The sequence below is a fragment of the Erpetoichthys calabaricus genome, chromosome 16, assembly GCF_900747795.2.
Source record: "Erpetoichthys calabaricus chromosome 16, fErpCal1.3, whole genome shotgun sequence".
Lineage (NCBI taxonomy): Eukaryota > Metazoa > Chordata > Cladistia > Polypteriformes > Polypteridae > Erpetoichthys > Erpetoichthys calabaricus.
The window spans coordinates 7,303,470-7,320,078 of NC_041409.2; the positions used below are offsets into that span (position 1 = coordinate 7,303,470).

The following is a 16,609-nucleotide window of genomic DNA, read 5'->3' on the forward strand; positions in this document are numbered from 1 at the left end:
TGGAGAAGGACTAACTGAATGAGGTCTGACTAGAACACCATACCTACTGTATTATGGAATAGCTCCAGCCCTGTTGAAGGAACTAGTAGATTATAAACTGCCTGCAGTGTCACGAGCGGAAACTTCTGTTGTTCCATTTTCCTGTTTTTTGGATTTGTGAATTCAACTGTTTGTGATTGCTTTTTCTAGATCATGAACTTGGGAATGGTTGCCTTTTGTTTGCCTTTTATTCATACCTTTTGATCGTCTTTGTGTTTTGTTCTTATTTGAAAATTTTCCTAAATAAGTAAGCATTTAAAAAAATATTTTTTTAATTGTGGTCAGGAGTTTTACATATAAGCTTCCTTTTTTGGTGTGCAGTGTTTATGAGTTTCAGGGCAAGGTTTTCTCCATGTTTCTAGGCTTCATCTGGAGCCTGGGGACTTAGTTTTTGGGTACAGCCTGTTTTTTGAATTTTGTGAGCCGGGCAAATCATAACAGATGTAATCTTAGTGAATGCTTTGTAATTAGTCTATCTATAAAAATGACTAAGTAGAATTGATACTAAAGTCATGTACATCTTCATTTCCAAAACACCCTCATTCCGACGCATGGTCATTTGTAGGAACAGGACCAAGTGTAAAGCAGAAATGAGCTTTAGAAAGAAACATCAGACCATAGCTAGGCTCATGAGTTCATGCAGCCAGAGGAAACACGTGCAGATTCCACCGAGGCAGTAGTCTGGCCAAGATCTGAACCCAGGATTCAAAGCTGTGAGGCAATTATTAAAGACTAGACAAAGAGCCCGTTTCGACAATGTAAGATGAAACGGGCACGAGTTTGTGTCAGCAGTGTATGAAGAACAAAGGATAAGTAATGAAGAAGTTGTTGTGTAATGATTGTAGTCCGCTTTACTCATTACTGTACAGGCTTGTACTGTTAGTTGATGAATTTTCCAGGCCTATAGTATAATATTGAATGATGAATGTTCCAGTACAATATGGAATAGTAATAAGTCTAAGCACCACAAACCTGATATAGGTGTATTGAATGAATGCGTAATTGAATCAGAATGCGTAATTAGGCCTCGAGCTGTAGTCGAAATCGCCTTTCAGGCCTCTAGAGCTTTAATCGAAGTCGCCTTTCTGTTTGAATTTTTGTGGCTGTAAATCCGCCGCCTGCCGCGATGTTGGGGTTGGATGTCGGTCTCGTAAGGTTTTTTGGGCAGCTGCGCAGAAGGCGACTGCGCATTCGGCTTCAGACGGACGTGAGTGAGTGAGTGAGGAGGCAGGCGAATTATGTATTAAGATGTTTCTGGTGAGAATTAACAGTATGGCTAACTGTAAATACCAATGCATTTGCATAAGAATCACATTATTTCACATCTCATCCACGTAATATTCTAAGCATTTGAAGCAGGGATGAATGTATTTTAAAATGTATTTTGTATGCCGATAAAACAAGACTCACTTTATTTCTAAAGATCAGTGAGTACTTTTGACACCAGTGAGTGTCATGCCTAAGTGTAATACTGAGCAGAAATATTTGTTAAATGTAAAACAGTTACTGCTTTATGCAAGGTTGAAAAATGTAAATGTTAAGTAATGTTTTCTTTTGTGGTATTTTTGCAAATTTATTAAATTTGATGTTTTTTCTGCTCTCCAGATTAGTCAGCTATTTGCAAGTTTTGAGGAGCACCCACAGGGAGCAGCATCACTAGCCCAGGTACACAAGGCAGTGTTGCATGATGGGAGGACAGTAGCAGTCAAAGTTCAACACCCTAAAGTCCAAGTACAGAGCTCCAAAGACATCATGGTCATGCAGGTAATTAAGACATTTGCTTTGTTGAAGTTGATAGGGTGTGTTGTTTTTTTACTTACTATGAATATGACATGACGATGTGAGAATTACCAAAATGCAATACTTTGGTTATTCATTCTTACATCAATGTCCTGGTATTTTGTACCCCAGATGAGTATTTTTTAGACTCTATAAAACACAAAATTACCCAAATGCAATTGGTTATCCTTCACTGAGTTCACAGGACTTGAAATGCTGACTGATTGTGATATCTCATGTCAGGGGCTGTCTAACAACAGAGGCAGCTGGAGTTACTGTGTGAGCTGGAATTGATGCTGGGGTGAGTGTTAATCAGCTCATGGGTTTAAAAGCAGTTGGAGCGTTGGTGGTGCAATGACAAGTGAAGAGGCACTAAGGAAAAGCCAATGGCTGGATCTGTTCAGCTATCTTTATGTACTAGAGAAGGCAAAATTGTTTTCCTGAATGGTTGGTTCTGGCAGAAAGATGGAAAGGGCAGAACTGTGTCCTGGCCAGAGAACCTTTGCTGTGTGCATGCTCAGGGCAGCAAATGCTGTTGCCAGAGTCTTTCCTGGCAGAAGACAGAAAATGATTGTTACTACGTGCAGAGAGTTGCCAGGGTATGTGCCTAGTGAGACCCAGAATTACACTAAATTATAACTAGAATTTTCCATGTTATGTCTGTCTTTAGTACTGCTTGTGTGAATCTTAATCAACAAACATATTGTATGATTTTCACTCAGAACTATTTATTTACTTACTTTTTCCACCTTGCACTTGGCACTCAAATGCTGATAAGTAAAGCTGACAGGGAGAGAGAAACAACTATACATCCAACCTAAAGCATGTTTCTATGAGTTCTCAGTGCAGCTCATATCGTGTCAACCATGGTGATGGTACTCCATAGATAAGGGACAAACTCTCCGGAAAGTGCCATTTCAAAATCTTTGAGGAGTTTCTATCATATTCTAAAGTGTTACTTTCAAAATTAAAATTTGAATAAACCCTACTCTGAAAATAAAAGTATAGTACAAACTATATTTGTCACATATTTTTCATACATGCAGTATTTCCAATATATTTATGCTATTGTATATGAGATAGTTTAACCCTTCCAGCTGACAGATCTCTGGTGATAGGCCGTAGCATGAAAGTATTTTCAAGCTAAAGGAGAGTGCAGTGCATTCTGGGAAAGCTGGAAAGACACAGTGAGATTCAAAGTATTTTACATGGTTCGACTATGCAGCTTTTGATTCTTCCTCTTCTTTTGGCTGCTTCCATTAGGGGTTGCCACAGCGGATCATCTTTTTCCATATCTTCCTGTCCTCTGCATCTTGCTCTGTTACACCCATCACCTACATGTCCTCTCTCACCACATCCATAAACCTTCTCTTAGGCCTTCCTCTTTTCTTCTTGCTTGGCAGGTCTATCCTTAGCATCCTTTTCCCAATATACCCAGCATCTTTCCTCTTAGCACCTTTAACTCTGCCACCTCCAGCTCTGTCTCCTGCTTTCTGGTCAGTGCCACCGTCTCCAACTCATATAACATAGCTGCTCTCACTACCATCCTGTAGACCTTCCCTTTCACTCTTGCTGATACCCGTCTGTCACAAATTACTCCTGACACTCTTCTCCACCCATTCCACCCTGCCTGCACTCTCTTTTTCACCTCTCTTCCACAATCCCTGTTACTCTGTACTGTTGATCCCAAGTATTTAAACTCATCCACCTTTTCCAACTCTACTCCCTGCATCCTCACCATTCCTCTGACCTCTCAATCATTCACACACATGTATTCTGTCTTGTTCCTACTGACCTTCATTCCTCTCCTCTCTAGCGCATATCTCCACCTCTCCAGGGTCTCCTCAACCTGCTCCCTACTATCGCTACAGATCACAATGTTATCAGCAAACATCATAGTCCACGGGGACTTCTGTCTAATCTTGTCTGTCAGCCTGTCCATCACCATTGCAAATAAGAAAGGTCTCAGAGCCAATCCCTGATCTAATCCCACCTTCACCTTGAATGCATCTGTCGCTCCTACCTTTTTGCTTTCTCCAGGTCCACAAAGCAACTCCTTCTGGCCTTCTCTATACTTCTCCATCAACACCCTCAGAGCAAACATTGCATCTGTGGTGCTCTTTCGTGGCATGAAACCATACTGCTGCTCACTAATCATCACCTCCCTTCTTAACCTAGTTTCCACTACTCTTTCCCATACCGTCATGCTGCGGCTCATTAATTTTATCTCCCTATAGTTATTACAGCTCTGCACATCCCCCTTATTCTTAAAAGTCAGTACCAGTCCACTTTTTCTCCACTCCTCAGGTATCCTCTCACTTTCCAAGATTCAATTAAACAATCTGGTTAAAAACTCCACTGCCATCTCTCCTAAACATCTCCATGCTTCCACAAGTATGGCATCTGGACCAACGGCCTTTCCATTCTTCATCCCCTTCATATCTGTCCTTACTTCCTCCTTGCTAATCTGTTGCACTTCCTGATTCAATATTGCCACATCAGTCAACATTCTCTCTCTCATTCTCTTCATTCATCAGCCTCTCAAAGTACTCTTTCCATCTGCTCAACACACTCTCCTCACTTGTGAGAATGTTTCCATCTTTATCATTTATCACCCTAACCTGCTGGATATCTTTCCCAACTCGGTCCCTCTGTCTAGCCAATCGGTACAGGTCCTTTTCTCCTTCCTTAGTGTCCAACCTCTCATACAACTACTGTATTCATAGGCCTTTTCTTTAGCCTTCGCCACCTCTCTTCACCTTGCGTCTTATCTCCTTGTACTCTTGTCTACTTTCTGCATCTCTCTGACTATCCCACTTCTTCTTCGCCAACCTCTTCCTCTGTATACTCTTCTATATTTCCTCATTCCACCACCAGGTTTCCTTTTCCTCCTTCCTCTGTCCAGATGTCACGCCAACCACCCTTCTTGCTGTCATCCTTATTATTTCTGCTGTAGTTGCCCAGCTGTCTGGTAACTCTTCACTGCCACCCAGTGCCTGTCTTACCTCCTCCTTGAACTCCACCTTGTAGTCTTCCTTTTTCAACTTCCACCATTTGATCCTTGGCACTGCCCTCACTCTCCTCTTCTTCTTGATCTCCAACATCATCCTACAGACCATCATCCTATGCTTCCTAACTTTACATTCCCCCGCCACTACTTTGCAGTCTTCAATCTCCTTGAGATTGGCCCTTATGCATAGGATATAATCATCCTGTGTGCATCTTCCTCCACTCTCTGTACGTCACCCTATGTTGCTCCCTCTTCTTAAAATATGTATTCATCACAGCCATGTCCATCCTTTCCGCAAAATCCACTACCATCTGACTTTCTTCATTCCTCTCCTGGACACCATACCTACCATCGCCTCCTCGTCTCCTCTGTTCCCTTCACCAACATGTCCACTGAAATCCACTCCAATCACCACTCTCTGACCCATGGGTACACTGTCCATCACACCTTCAATATCCTGCTTCATAATCATCTCTTTGTCTGACGCTGTTTTCATCTCCAAAACACTCTTGACTTATTGTTCCTTCAGAATAACCCCTACCCCATTTCTCCTCCCATCCACACCATGATAGAACAATTTGAATCCACCTCCGATCCACCTGGCCTTACTCCCCTTCCATTTAGTCTCTTGCACGCACAATATATCAACCTTCCTTCTCTCCATCACATCAGCTAACTCTTTCCCCTTACCAGTCATACTGCCAACATTCAAAGTTCCTACCCTCAGTTCCACTCTGTTTATCTTCCTCCTCTCCTCCTGCCTCCGGACATGTCTCCCCCCTCTTCTTCTCCTTCTTCGGCCAAAAGTAGCCCAATTTCCGCCAGCACCCTGTTGGCTAACATTACTGGAGGTGGCCGTTGTTAACCTGGGCCTCAACCGATCCGGTATAGAAATCTGTATTGTTGTCTGTATATTGATCTGGCAAAATTTTACGCCAGATGCCCTTCCTGACATACAGTAACTCTCCCCATTTATCCAGGCTTGGGACCAGCATGAAGAAGCACACTGGTTTATGCATCTCCTGTGGCTTGGTTATAGTGCAGCTTTTGATTCAAATGGGAAAATAACTTGAGCTTAGTGATAATGATTCTGTAACATTTTCTTTATGTTTTGAAAAACTGGGAGAAAAATAAATAAGCCAGGTGTTTTGTGTGTGTTCATTTGGGCAAGAATGGAGGGAAGCTAACACTGTTTTTTTTTTTTTGGTAAAAGAAGATACCTTTCAATGCTCTCAGCCTGATCTTGTCTCATATGCTGTGTGAGCCACTAGGGGGCGTATCGCCACCCTAACCCAGACACAGACAGGCAGGAGACAGGTTTTGCCACACTTCACACGTTTATTTACAGTTTTACCAGTCTACAATGCCAGTAAACACAACGCAACACACCAACACCATTCAGTCCCTTGTTGCTGCCAGTCCTTCTCCCTCCACTCCTCCTCAGGCTTTGTCTTCACCTCCCGACTCTTGCCACTTATGGAGTGAGGTGGCTCCTTTTTATAGGGAACCTTGATGGACTCCAGGTGCCTAAAGAGCTTCTTCCGGCCACATTTCCGGGTGTGGTGGAAGCATGACCAAATATGGCCCTAGAAAGGTCCATGTGCCCCCTGGCTGTGGCCACGGGTTCCAGCAGGGTTGAGCCTCAATGCTCATAACCCGTGGCCCCACTGAAAACAAAGGGGGCTGCCCTCTATCTGCCCGGGGAAGAATCATTCCCGACAATCCTCCTTCCTCCGGTCCTTACACACTTTGGGCATCCGCCACAGCTGCTTTTCTGACACTTTTGCAAAGAGCTTGGTTGAGTTGCCTGGTGAAAAATTGGACACTTGCACAGAGCCTTTAATTATCTGGTGCTGCATTTAAAAATTGAAACTAACATTTTCCTGTTGCTCTCACTACTATACAATCACCAGAGCCCTTAAGCTGCCTCCCAAGCGTGCAAGTGTGATAAGACCTTATTTTAAGAGTTGCTGAAACAACTTTATGTGAAAATGTTATGACTGGCTGTTACTACGTCTTTCCACCCTAACTACAGAATGCCTCCAATAGCACTGCATGATCTTTAAAGCTGTAGTTCATTTTGAAACTGACTGCCACTTTGATGAGACAGGCAAAAGACAACAGTGGAGTGGGATAAGAGGTAGAGGTACTTAGATTTGAAGAAGCTACAGCCAAACGGAATGTCCTGTCGCTAATGACCCAAGATGTGTGGCTTGAGCACTGTACTCCTCAGCCATGTAAGGATGTACCAATAATATTGATATCACTTTATGTGGTCTAGCAGTGGTTGTCAAACTCAGTCTGGGGACACTGAGTGATATCAGGTTTTTGTTCCAGCCACTTTCACAATCAGCGAGTCACTTTACTTCTAATTTGTCATATTTAATTAGCTGAACCTTTTTTTCTGTCCTCTCCATTCAGAAAAACAGAGCAGTGAGATTTATACATTTATAAAAAATGTGCATATTTGTTATTAGCGTGAAAAAAGAATATGTTCAACTTTTTAATGTCTCACTCTTACCAGTTCCTTTTGACTCTCAAAAATGCTTGTACCAGCCCTACAGTTATCTTTTTCTTGTCCTCCCCATTACAAATCAAGATCACAGAAACAGCTGATATAGATAGATAGATAGATAGATAGATAGATAGATAGATAGATAGATAGATAGATAGATAGATAGATAGATAGATAGATAGATAGATAGATAGATAGATAGATAGATAGATAGATAGATAGATAGATAGATAGATAGATAGATAGATACTTTATTAATCCCGATGGGAAATTCACACAGTCATCATGCAGAACCTATATACTGTAGTTCTCATCTAAAGCTGCAACAGAGTGTGTTCATAAAACTAGCAAGCTTTGTACATAAAATTGATGCAGTATATGAATAAAACCAGTATTGTTCGACATGAAACCAATATAGTACACATATAAGACTCATACAAAACCAATCTAGTGCATAAACCCAATAGAGGTCATATGGAAAACCGATACATTATGCACATGAAACTGGTATAGAGCTTTCACAAAACTATCGCTACATGTAAACAGACCAATTGTGTATGAATACAATCAACACAAAAATGAGGTACAGAATGTTGGTGGTCTGTGGCATTGGGGTTTTTAAAAGAAAAAATAGGTGGTGCATCTCATGCTCTGTAGGTGCATGCTTAGGGTTACCATACGTCCATGTTTCCTTGGACCTGTCATCTTATCTAAGGCACCTATCCAGCAGTTTTTACAAATCTGTCAGTTTTGTGGGGTTTCCACACTGCAGCCCATCGTTCCCAACCTAGTTTACTTTTTTCATTTCATGTCCTTTTTCTAAGACTTACCTACTGTTTAATTCTTAATAAACATCAGATGAACCAGCAATGGCAATGCTATAGATCAGTGGTTCTCAAAAGGTGCGCTGCGGCAACAAGTGTGTAGCACACATTAAGGAAGTTAACAACAGCAACAACAACGACATTTATTTATATAGCACATTTTCATACAAAAAATGTAGCTCAAAGTGCTTTACATAATGAAGAAAAGAAAAATAAAAGACAAAGTAAGAAATTAAAATAAGACATTAATTAACATAGAATAAGAGTAAGGTCCGATGGCCAGGGAGGACAGAAAAAAAAAAAAAACTCCAGACGGCTGGAGAAAAAAAAATAAAATCTGCAGGGGTTCCAGACCATGAGACTGCCCAGTCCCCTCTGGGCAGTCTACCTCACATAAATGAAACAGTTCTCTTTGTATTTAGGTTAAAAAGTAAATAACCTTTGTCTGGACATCCATACCCCCCCCCCCCCCCCAGGACTTGCTTAGTGAGAATATCTATCCATCCATCCATCCATCCATTATCCAACCCGCTATATCCTAACACAGGGTCACGGGAGTCTGCTGGAGCCAATCCCAGCCAGCATAGGGCGCAAGGCAGGAGACAAACCCCAGGCAGGACGCCAGCCCACCACAGTTAGTGAGAATATCCAAACTCAAAAACAGAGAAAGACTTTTTAAAAATTTCTGTGCCCTATTTTTTGGCTCAATGAAATATGGTAACCCAATGTACGCAGTTCCGGAGCTGGCCAACTGTTCAGTGTGGAAGCAAGCGGATTGCTTGATGAGTACATAATGGGAAGAAAAAAGGGAGTATAAAGGGAAACAGGAGAATAAGGAAAGAAAAAATGAAATTAAAGAGAAGAAAAGAGGAGAGAGCAGAACTGAATGGAAGCCAGTACCTATAGAAGGTGGCAAAGCAGTCATGGGAAACCCCACAGTGGAGCAGTGTGAGGAGCTCTTCAGGTATGGACCAGACCGCTCCTGCTGATCTGTGGAGAGCTGAACGATCAATCCACCTAGGGGTCCCACAGATGCCAAGGCAATTGGGAAGTCAGATTTAGGCTCAGTAAGGATGATGGCTGAGATGAGAGTCGAAGGACTGCTTGCACTAGGGTCTCGGCCCCGCTAAGCATACCCAGGAGATGGCTGAGCAGGGTGAGAGAGAGTGCACTGGACGTGATGTTTTTATCCTTGATTTTAATGGAATTTTTATTAATTGATTTTAAACTTCCTCACATGGACTGTGTTCTTATTGGATTATGTATTCATTTATTAAAAGATTTTACACCGCACTTTGGACACATTATTATTTGAAATAATTTGGCACAATATACTATCTGCACCACCCTTGCTGTAATTTGTGTCCTCTTTACCCAGTCTATCTCGGTTTATGACTATTGATGTCCAGGTTCATGGAAGACCAGTATGTCAGCTGCGGGCAACCCTGGCATCACAAAAAGTGGTAGCATATACAGGCGCATACCAATACAGTTTACTCACAAAAAAATTACAGTTGAACCAGTGAAACAAGTGGAAATCAATACAATTAAAATGTAAACCAAACATATACGATGTGACGGATGGCTGGGGTCCATACCTGGCCGGGACGCCCCTTCACCACATCTGCCAGGAGGACAAGGGTGGGAAGCCCAGTGTCTCCCCCTGGACACTAGATGGTTTAAGCTGTGCCTCAGACTCCCCCAGGGCTTCATGGGGGTTGGAGTTCTGTGCAGCTCTGTGGGGTTCTGCAGGCGCCGCCAGGGGGTGCTGCAACAGGAGCGGCTGGCCGCTTTTGGGCACTGGTTTCGCCTTACCCGGAAGTGTAGCCGGTGGTTGATTATCAACCACCTGGAGCACTTCCGGGTACCCAATAAAAGGGAGCCAGCAACTACCACTCGGAGGCCAGAGTCAGGAGGAGGAGGACTAAGCTTGTGGAGGAGTGGTGGTGGAAGAAAGAAAAGTATTTTTGTGTGTTGCTTGTGCTTGGGACTGTGTTGTGTCTGTGGGTACGAGGAAGGCGTAGCCCACAGATGAAGAAAATAAAAAGTATTTTGCTTATTTTACAAGTGCCTCCCGTGTCCAGTCTGTGTCGGGTCATGCACTATATAGCGTCTTCTTACAATGAATACAAAGCAGTAACACACACATGAACTAATACAGTTAATATAAATTAAACCACCATTGTATGTACACAACCTAATAAAGTATGCATGCAGACCAATCTTTATATATAATCTTCATTTGGATCTTGATCTTTGTTTGTCCGCGAATTCATGTTCCCCTGACACTGTCTTGTGTGGTGTTCCTGCTGTGTTCAGTAGAGGGCAGTAGTGATGAAGGAGGAGTGGAAGTGATGAGGAGAATCGTTGGATGAGGTTGGAGTGTGGTGATTAAAGAGGATTGAACTAAAGGAGACTACGTGCTGTTTGTACTGGCTGAATACACAACACCTTGGTTGTTACTTTTGTTTACAAACACTGTCGATAGCACTCTTTGTGTTTAGATCTGGCGTCGACACCTGCTTTGTTGTCAAGACTGTGGTTTTTTGTGTTTCTATTGACCGTCGTTGGCAGCACTTCGTCCAAATCGAATGTTCACCCACTTCTTGGAGTCGGCAGTCAGAGTATATAAGTCGGACACACTTCTATGATTTTCCATCAGTCGGCGTTTGGAGTTCAAGAAAGAAGCATTGGTTCTTCCTTACTCTTTAGATTGCCACAAAGCAACCTGCGAGATTCGACAAAGGTTGAGAAGAGATCGTGAGAGGAAACGACAGCGTCATGAAAACGAGACGGACTGTGAATGGAGAGAAGCAGAAATGCTCCTCCACCACCACATAATTACTATTCGGACAGTGATTCCGAGTAGGCCGTTCCTATCGAATCAATGTCCAAGGGTTTTGTTTTCTAATTTTGTTTCCCTTATAAAAAATCATAATGCTGTGCGACGAAGGGCCCAGTTCACGACTGGCAGCCGCATTTAAACAGGGAGCCCTTCACAGACAACTTCAACACGCGCAACGTAGTTGGGCGCACATGGCTAGTAGTTAATACTAAAAAATCAATTGTATGATCATTTAAACCAACAGATTACATACAAAAATGTATAATGTATGGCTTCTTTGGCTCCTCACACATTTTTGTGCTTGCGGTTTACTTTTTACTTATTCTGAGGGATGGAAAATAGCATAAAAGTTCCCCATCTTGTTATCATAGATAGTCAAACAAAATAATATAATTATATAATAAAGCAAAGGTAAAATAAAAGTAGTTTACATTGTGAAATTTAGACATTGCTAGAGTTCACTTCATTCTCTTTTTTCTTCTATTTTTTTTAGCTTTTACTCCAGGCTGTGACATGGCTGTTTCCTGACTTTGGTTTCATGTGGCTTGTTGAAGAAGCCAAAAAGAATTTGCCTCTAGAGCTAGACTTCATGAACGAAGGGAGAAATGCTGAAAAAATGTCTGAGATGCTCAAGGATTTTACATTTTTGAAGGTGAGAAGTGAGATATTAAACACACCTTTTTTTCAATGTAATCACTTGAATTTCATACTTTTGTTTTAAAATGTAATCTGACAACCTGGTGCAGAATAAGATTAGTTTATAAAAAGGATGAATATTTTATTATAGCCTAAAGGAAAGTTTGTTTTATGAAGCAGAAACAGTTAGAATTTGTCAGGGATCTTATAAAGCACAAAGAGCAAAAATAGACACAACAAGTGAAATAGCAGACAGAACCAAATTAAATGTACTGATAGCTAAAATAAAATGTTGCCTTTGGTAACTGAAGTTATAAAATATTGTTCAGATATTTCAAACGTTTGAAATCATCTACTTTCAGTACCTTTGGAAACATCTTATGTTTGGCATGAAAGGTTTTTTAGTGGCATAACGAAACAATGGCCCCAAGCAAACTGTCACCTGTTAGAACAAAATGCATTGGTCCCAGTTTAACACACTGGGAATAGAATATAAAATCCTCACTCATCACATTCAGACTTCACACTTAACAAGTTAATGAATTTAACATTTGTGTAGTCAATGGTGTCATTGAAGACGGGTATACTTTCAATAATTGGAGTATACTTTTGTACATTTTAGATAGATAGATAGATAGATAGATAGATAGATAGATAGATAGATAGATAGATAGATAGATAGATAGATAGATAGATAGATAGATAGATAGATAGATAGATAGATAGATAGATAGATAGATAGATAGATAGATAGATAGATAGATAGATAGATTGTGGATACCAGGGGGTACTCCAGTTCCCCAAACGCCCAACACAATACATGCTCAGATGCAATTCTGTAAAACAAGAGGATTCTTTATTCTGTATTGTGGGAAACTCTTCAGGTGAGTGTTTCTCACAGCACCAAGCACAGATACAAAGCACAGCCATAATACAGCACTCTGCAGCTCTCTCTGTTCTTTCTCTCTCTGTCACTTCCTCCACTCCCCCATGCAAGCATTGTCCACCTCCTCCTGACTCTGGCTCCTCGAGTTGTGGCAGGCATCTCCTTTTATGTAATCCCTGGAAGTACTTATGGTTTGCCGAAACTGTAGCTTGGAAAAATAAACTGTGGCTCACTAGTCTTCCCAGCATCCCCTGGTGGCACCCGCAGAACCCAACAGGGCTGAGCTGACAAACTGATGCCATGTGGAAATCTGTGGTGATGCTGCAGGCCCGGGGGCTGCCATCTAGCACCCTGGGGGAGACAAAGCCCTCTGCAAGTTGTCTCCCTCGTTCTTCCATGCTGTGGGCGTCCTGGCTGGGTAAGGTTCCCAGGCGGTGCCCTTCACAACATACACTAGGGTGCAGTGGTAGGGCTGTTGCCTCGCAGTATGGAAAACCAGGTCTTCTCTGCATGTTCCAAGAGTTTGCATGTTCTCCCTGTGTCTGTGTGGGCTTCCTCCCACAGTCTTAAGACATGCAGGTAAGGTTAATTAGCAATCCTAAATTGGCTGTCCAGGGTTTGTTCCTGCCTTGTGCCATATGCTAGCTGGGATAGCCTCCAGCACATCACGACCCTGTTCAGGGTTAAGCAGGTTAGAAAATGACTGAGTGGCATACACACAGTAATGACTAAAAAGGAAGAAAGATTTAAAAAGAAAGAAAAGAAAACTTCTGACTTGGCTTTCCCAGTCTCAGTGAGGTATTATGCAGGTGTACTGGTAGAAAGGACCCCCAGTCGTGTTTCTCAACTCACTTATGTTGAATAATTTGTTGGCTGAAACTTCAATGTTACTGTGTCAGAGAGAGGATGTGCAGTATTGTTCATAATGGCACTCAGTTTTGTTTTAATTCCCTCCTTTGCTGCTGCCACTTGAGGGCCCATGTAATTTTTAAGTCATAAATACACTGTGCTCTTGGTCATACTGGCATTTCCTTTCATGTCTGCGAGATCCACGGAGATACAGTTTCATGCTAGAAGGCAGAGGTGGAAAAAGAACTAAACATTTTACTCAAGTAGAAGTATTTCTACTTTGGCGGACGGCTGGGACGCCCCTTTGTCACTGGGTCCGGGGGTGCAGCCATGGGAGCCACGCTATGTCCCTCAGAACCTTTGTTGGCAGCCGGCCTGGGTTGCATCGGGGCCACTTTTGTGGAACACCGGAGCTCATCCGAGTTGGGCTCGGGAGCTGCATAGAGCTGCATGGCTTAACAAGCCCGTCTGTATGGGAGCGCAGCCACACCCGGCAGTAGGTCAACGAGCACCTGCAGCACTTCCGGGTGGGCTATAAGAAGAGCCTGCAGCCACTACTCAGGGTGCCAGAGTCGGGAGGAGAAGGATGAAGCTGTCTGGGAGGAGTAGTGGAGGAAGACGAAGAGTGTGATTTGGGGTGATTTTTCTTTGTGTGTTTTGGGGACTGTGTAGGGCCTGTGGGACACGGGGAAGACGTGCCCCGTGGCTGAAGGAAAAATAAATAATTTGTTTATTTTACCCGTGCCTCTGGTGTCAGTCTGTGTCGGGTTGGCGCCAATAAAGCACCTTTGCCACACTACATACACAAAACTTTCCTCAGATAAAAATAAAATTATTTGACATGGAAACTACTCAAGTAAAAGTAAAACTTACTTCCTTTAGAAAAAAAATTCAGTTTCAGTTGGTAAATGTTTTCACATCGATGCAGTGCATTGGGAAGTATAAACATATATACATAGCAATAAGATAGATGAACAAATAGTATGTATAGTAAATGGTGTAGTGTACTTTATGTAGCATCCAAGTCTATGAAATATAAAAAATACAACTACAAAGCACACAGCAGCCTTATCCATTTCAGTTTATCCATGTAGTTCAAGTTCAAAGGTTATTGTCATGTGCACAGTAAGGACACATGTTTCCCTGTATAATTAAATTCTTTCTTTGCTGTCCACACCAAATGACAAAACCAACGTATAAAGATAAACATAAATAATAAGTAGCAGAAAGATAATAAGTAACAGAGGCAGCAGAAAGTATAAAAGCAGAATAGAAGTATAAAGTGTAATGCGCAGGTAGGTGTGTGATGGACAAGTCAAATACAGTTGTGTGAGGTCGATAGAATGAGGTGCACCCTGGTTATAAACTCCAGTCAGTTATTTAGAAATCTAATGGCCTTGGGAAAGAAAGAGTTCTTTAGCCTGGAAGTCCTGCATTTTATACTTCTATATGTCCTGCCAGAGCGTAGAAGTGTGAACAGTTCGTGTTGGGGGTGGTAGTGTCCCTGAGGACCGACGCAGTTCTCCTGCAGACTCTGCAGTTGTAGATGCTCTGCAGAGAGGGCAGTGGGGTCCTGGTGATCTTCTCAGCAGTCTTTACCACTCTCTGCAGGTGTTTACAGTCCATAGCAGTAGTGTTGCCATACCACATGGTGATGCAGCTGGTCAAGATGCTCTCAACAATGCAGCTGTAAAGGTTGCCGAGGATCTTAGTCAACATACCAAACTTCCACAGCCTCCTCAGAAAGTACAGATACTGTTGGGCCCTCTTGACCAGCTGTGTGGTGTTAAGTGTCCAAGTGAGGTCCTCACTGATGTAGGTATTTAATGCTGCTCACTCTCTCCACTTCAAGCCCTCGGATGAACAGTGACTGGTGAGGTCTCCTCTCCTTCCTTAGAAGGAGAAAATTACTGCTGTAAATATTACAAACTTACCAATGGACACAACACATGTTTAAGAAATGGTGTTTGTGTTAAATGTACCTCACATCATTAACTGAAGAGGAGCAACTTTCTTAAAAATGATGCCATCTATCATCCTTTTGGATAACTGAGCATAGCTTTGTTCATGACATGAAGTGGTTATCAGAAATTTGCTGTCGTACTTTTCACTGCAATTTTAACTGTGATTTTTTTTTAATCATATATGCAGTATTTTAAACAACCCCCCAAGTTTGACAAATCAACTTACTTCCATGGATTTTTATAAATTTCATGAAGAGTTCTTATATGCAGGTAACTTAACAGCCTTTGGGACGCAGTTTGCACCGATTAATGAAGCTGCCTTGTCTTATGTCCATGAGACATAATGTCTAAATGTGACATATAGAGTAACATTTTTTTTTTATTAAGAGTGTCGCTGCTCCCACTACACCTGGAACTTTCTGCTTGTGTCTTCCATTGTGCGGATACCTCCACATGCAACAGAAACCTACAGTCACTGCAGACGAGAGGCAGGATCAGGGCCACTGTAGCCAATAAACTGGACCATCACATCCACTCACTAAGCCAGAGAAAACTGCATGGTGTTTAAGTCAATTTACTAAATTACTTTGCGCTTCCATATCCTAACCTACATACCCCAAAATGTATGCATGTAGTTTTATTTTAATTGGCCACTTTGGATTTTGAATGTAGCCAATCAATTGGACTTTGTACCCACCCACCTTGGAAAAGTAACAAAGTAGAATCGGTACTAAATAAATACTATTATTTTAAAGAGTTAAAGTAAGTACAGCTCCCTACAATATCTGCTCTAATACTGTACCAAACATTAATGTAATTTGTTACTTTCCACTGCTGCTAGTAGTACAAAAGCAGTGTCCTATAGTGCAATATTGTGGTGGAGGGCGCAGGTTTTTTTTTTCCCTTTTTTGAAATTAGAATTGCCAAGATTATTATTATTATTAATAATAATAATAATTCTTTACATTTATGTAGCGCTTTTCTCACTATTGAAAGCGCTCTCCACACAGGGAGGACCCAGGAATCGAACCCACAATCTCCTTACTGCAAAGCAGCAGACTGTGGCTCAGAATTCATGTCTTATCATTAAATTTCGACAAAACTCAACTCAAAGTCTAAACTAAGCACTATTTAAAGCCAGTATCCTTTTCCTTTACATACTTATCTTTGTGTTATGTCTTGAGTGGTGAATTTCATGCTAAGGTCGTTTCTTTGTTCGGCCAAAGCTCAGAGAATTTGTAGTGTTGTGCTGCCTTCTTTTA

The 16,609-nt window shown here is 41.9% G+C and overlaps 1 protein-coding gene across 2 annotated transcripts in view; it reads left to right on the plus strand.

The window, feature by feature from the left end:
* adck1 (aarF domain containing kinase 1) overlaps nt 1–16,609 on the plus strand; it is a 983,738-nt gene that overhangs the window by 545,656 nt on the left and 421,473 nt on the right. For both annotated transcript variants that reach the window (XM_028821522.2, XM_051920170.1), the window contains 2 exons: nt 1,645–1,803; nt 11,506–11,664. In XM_028821522.2, coding sequence (XP_028677355.2) covers nt 1,645–1,803; nt 11,506–11,664 — 318 coding nt within the window. The remainder of the gene's footprint in view (nt 1–1,644; nt 1,804–11,505; nt 11,665–16,609) is intronic.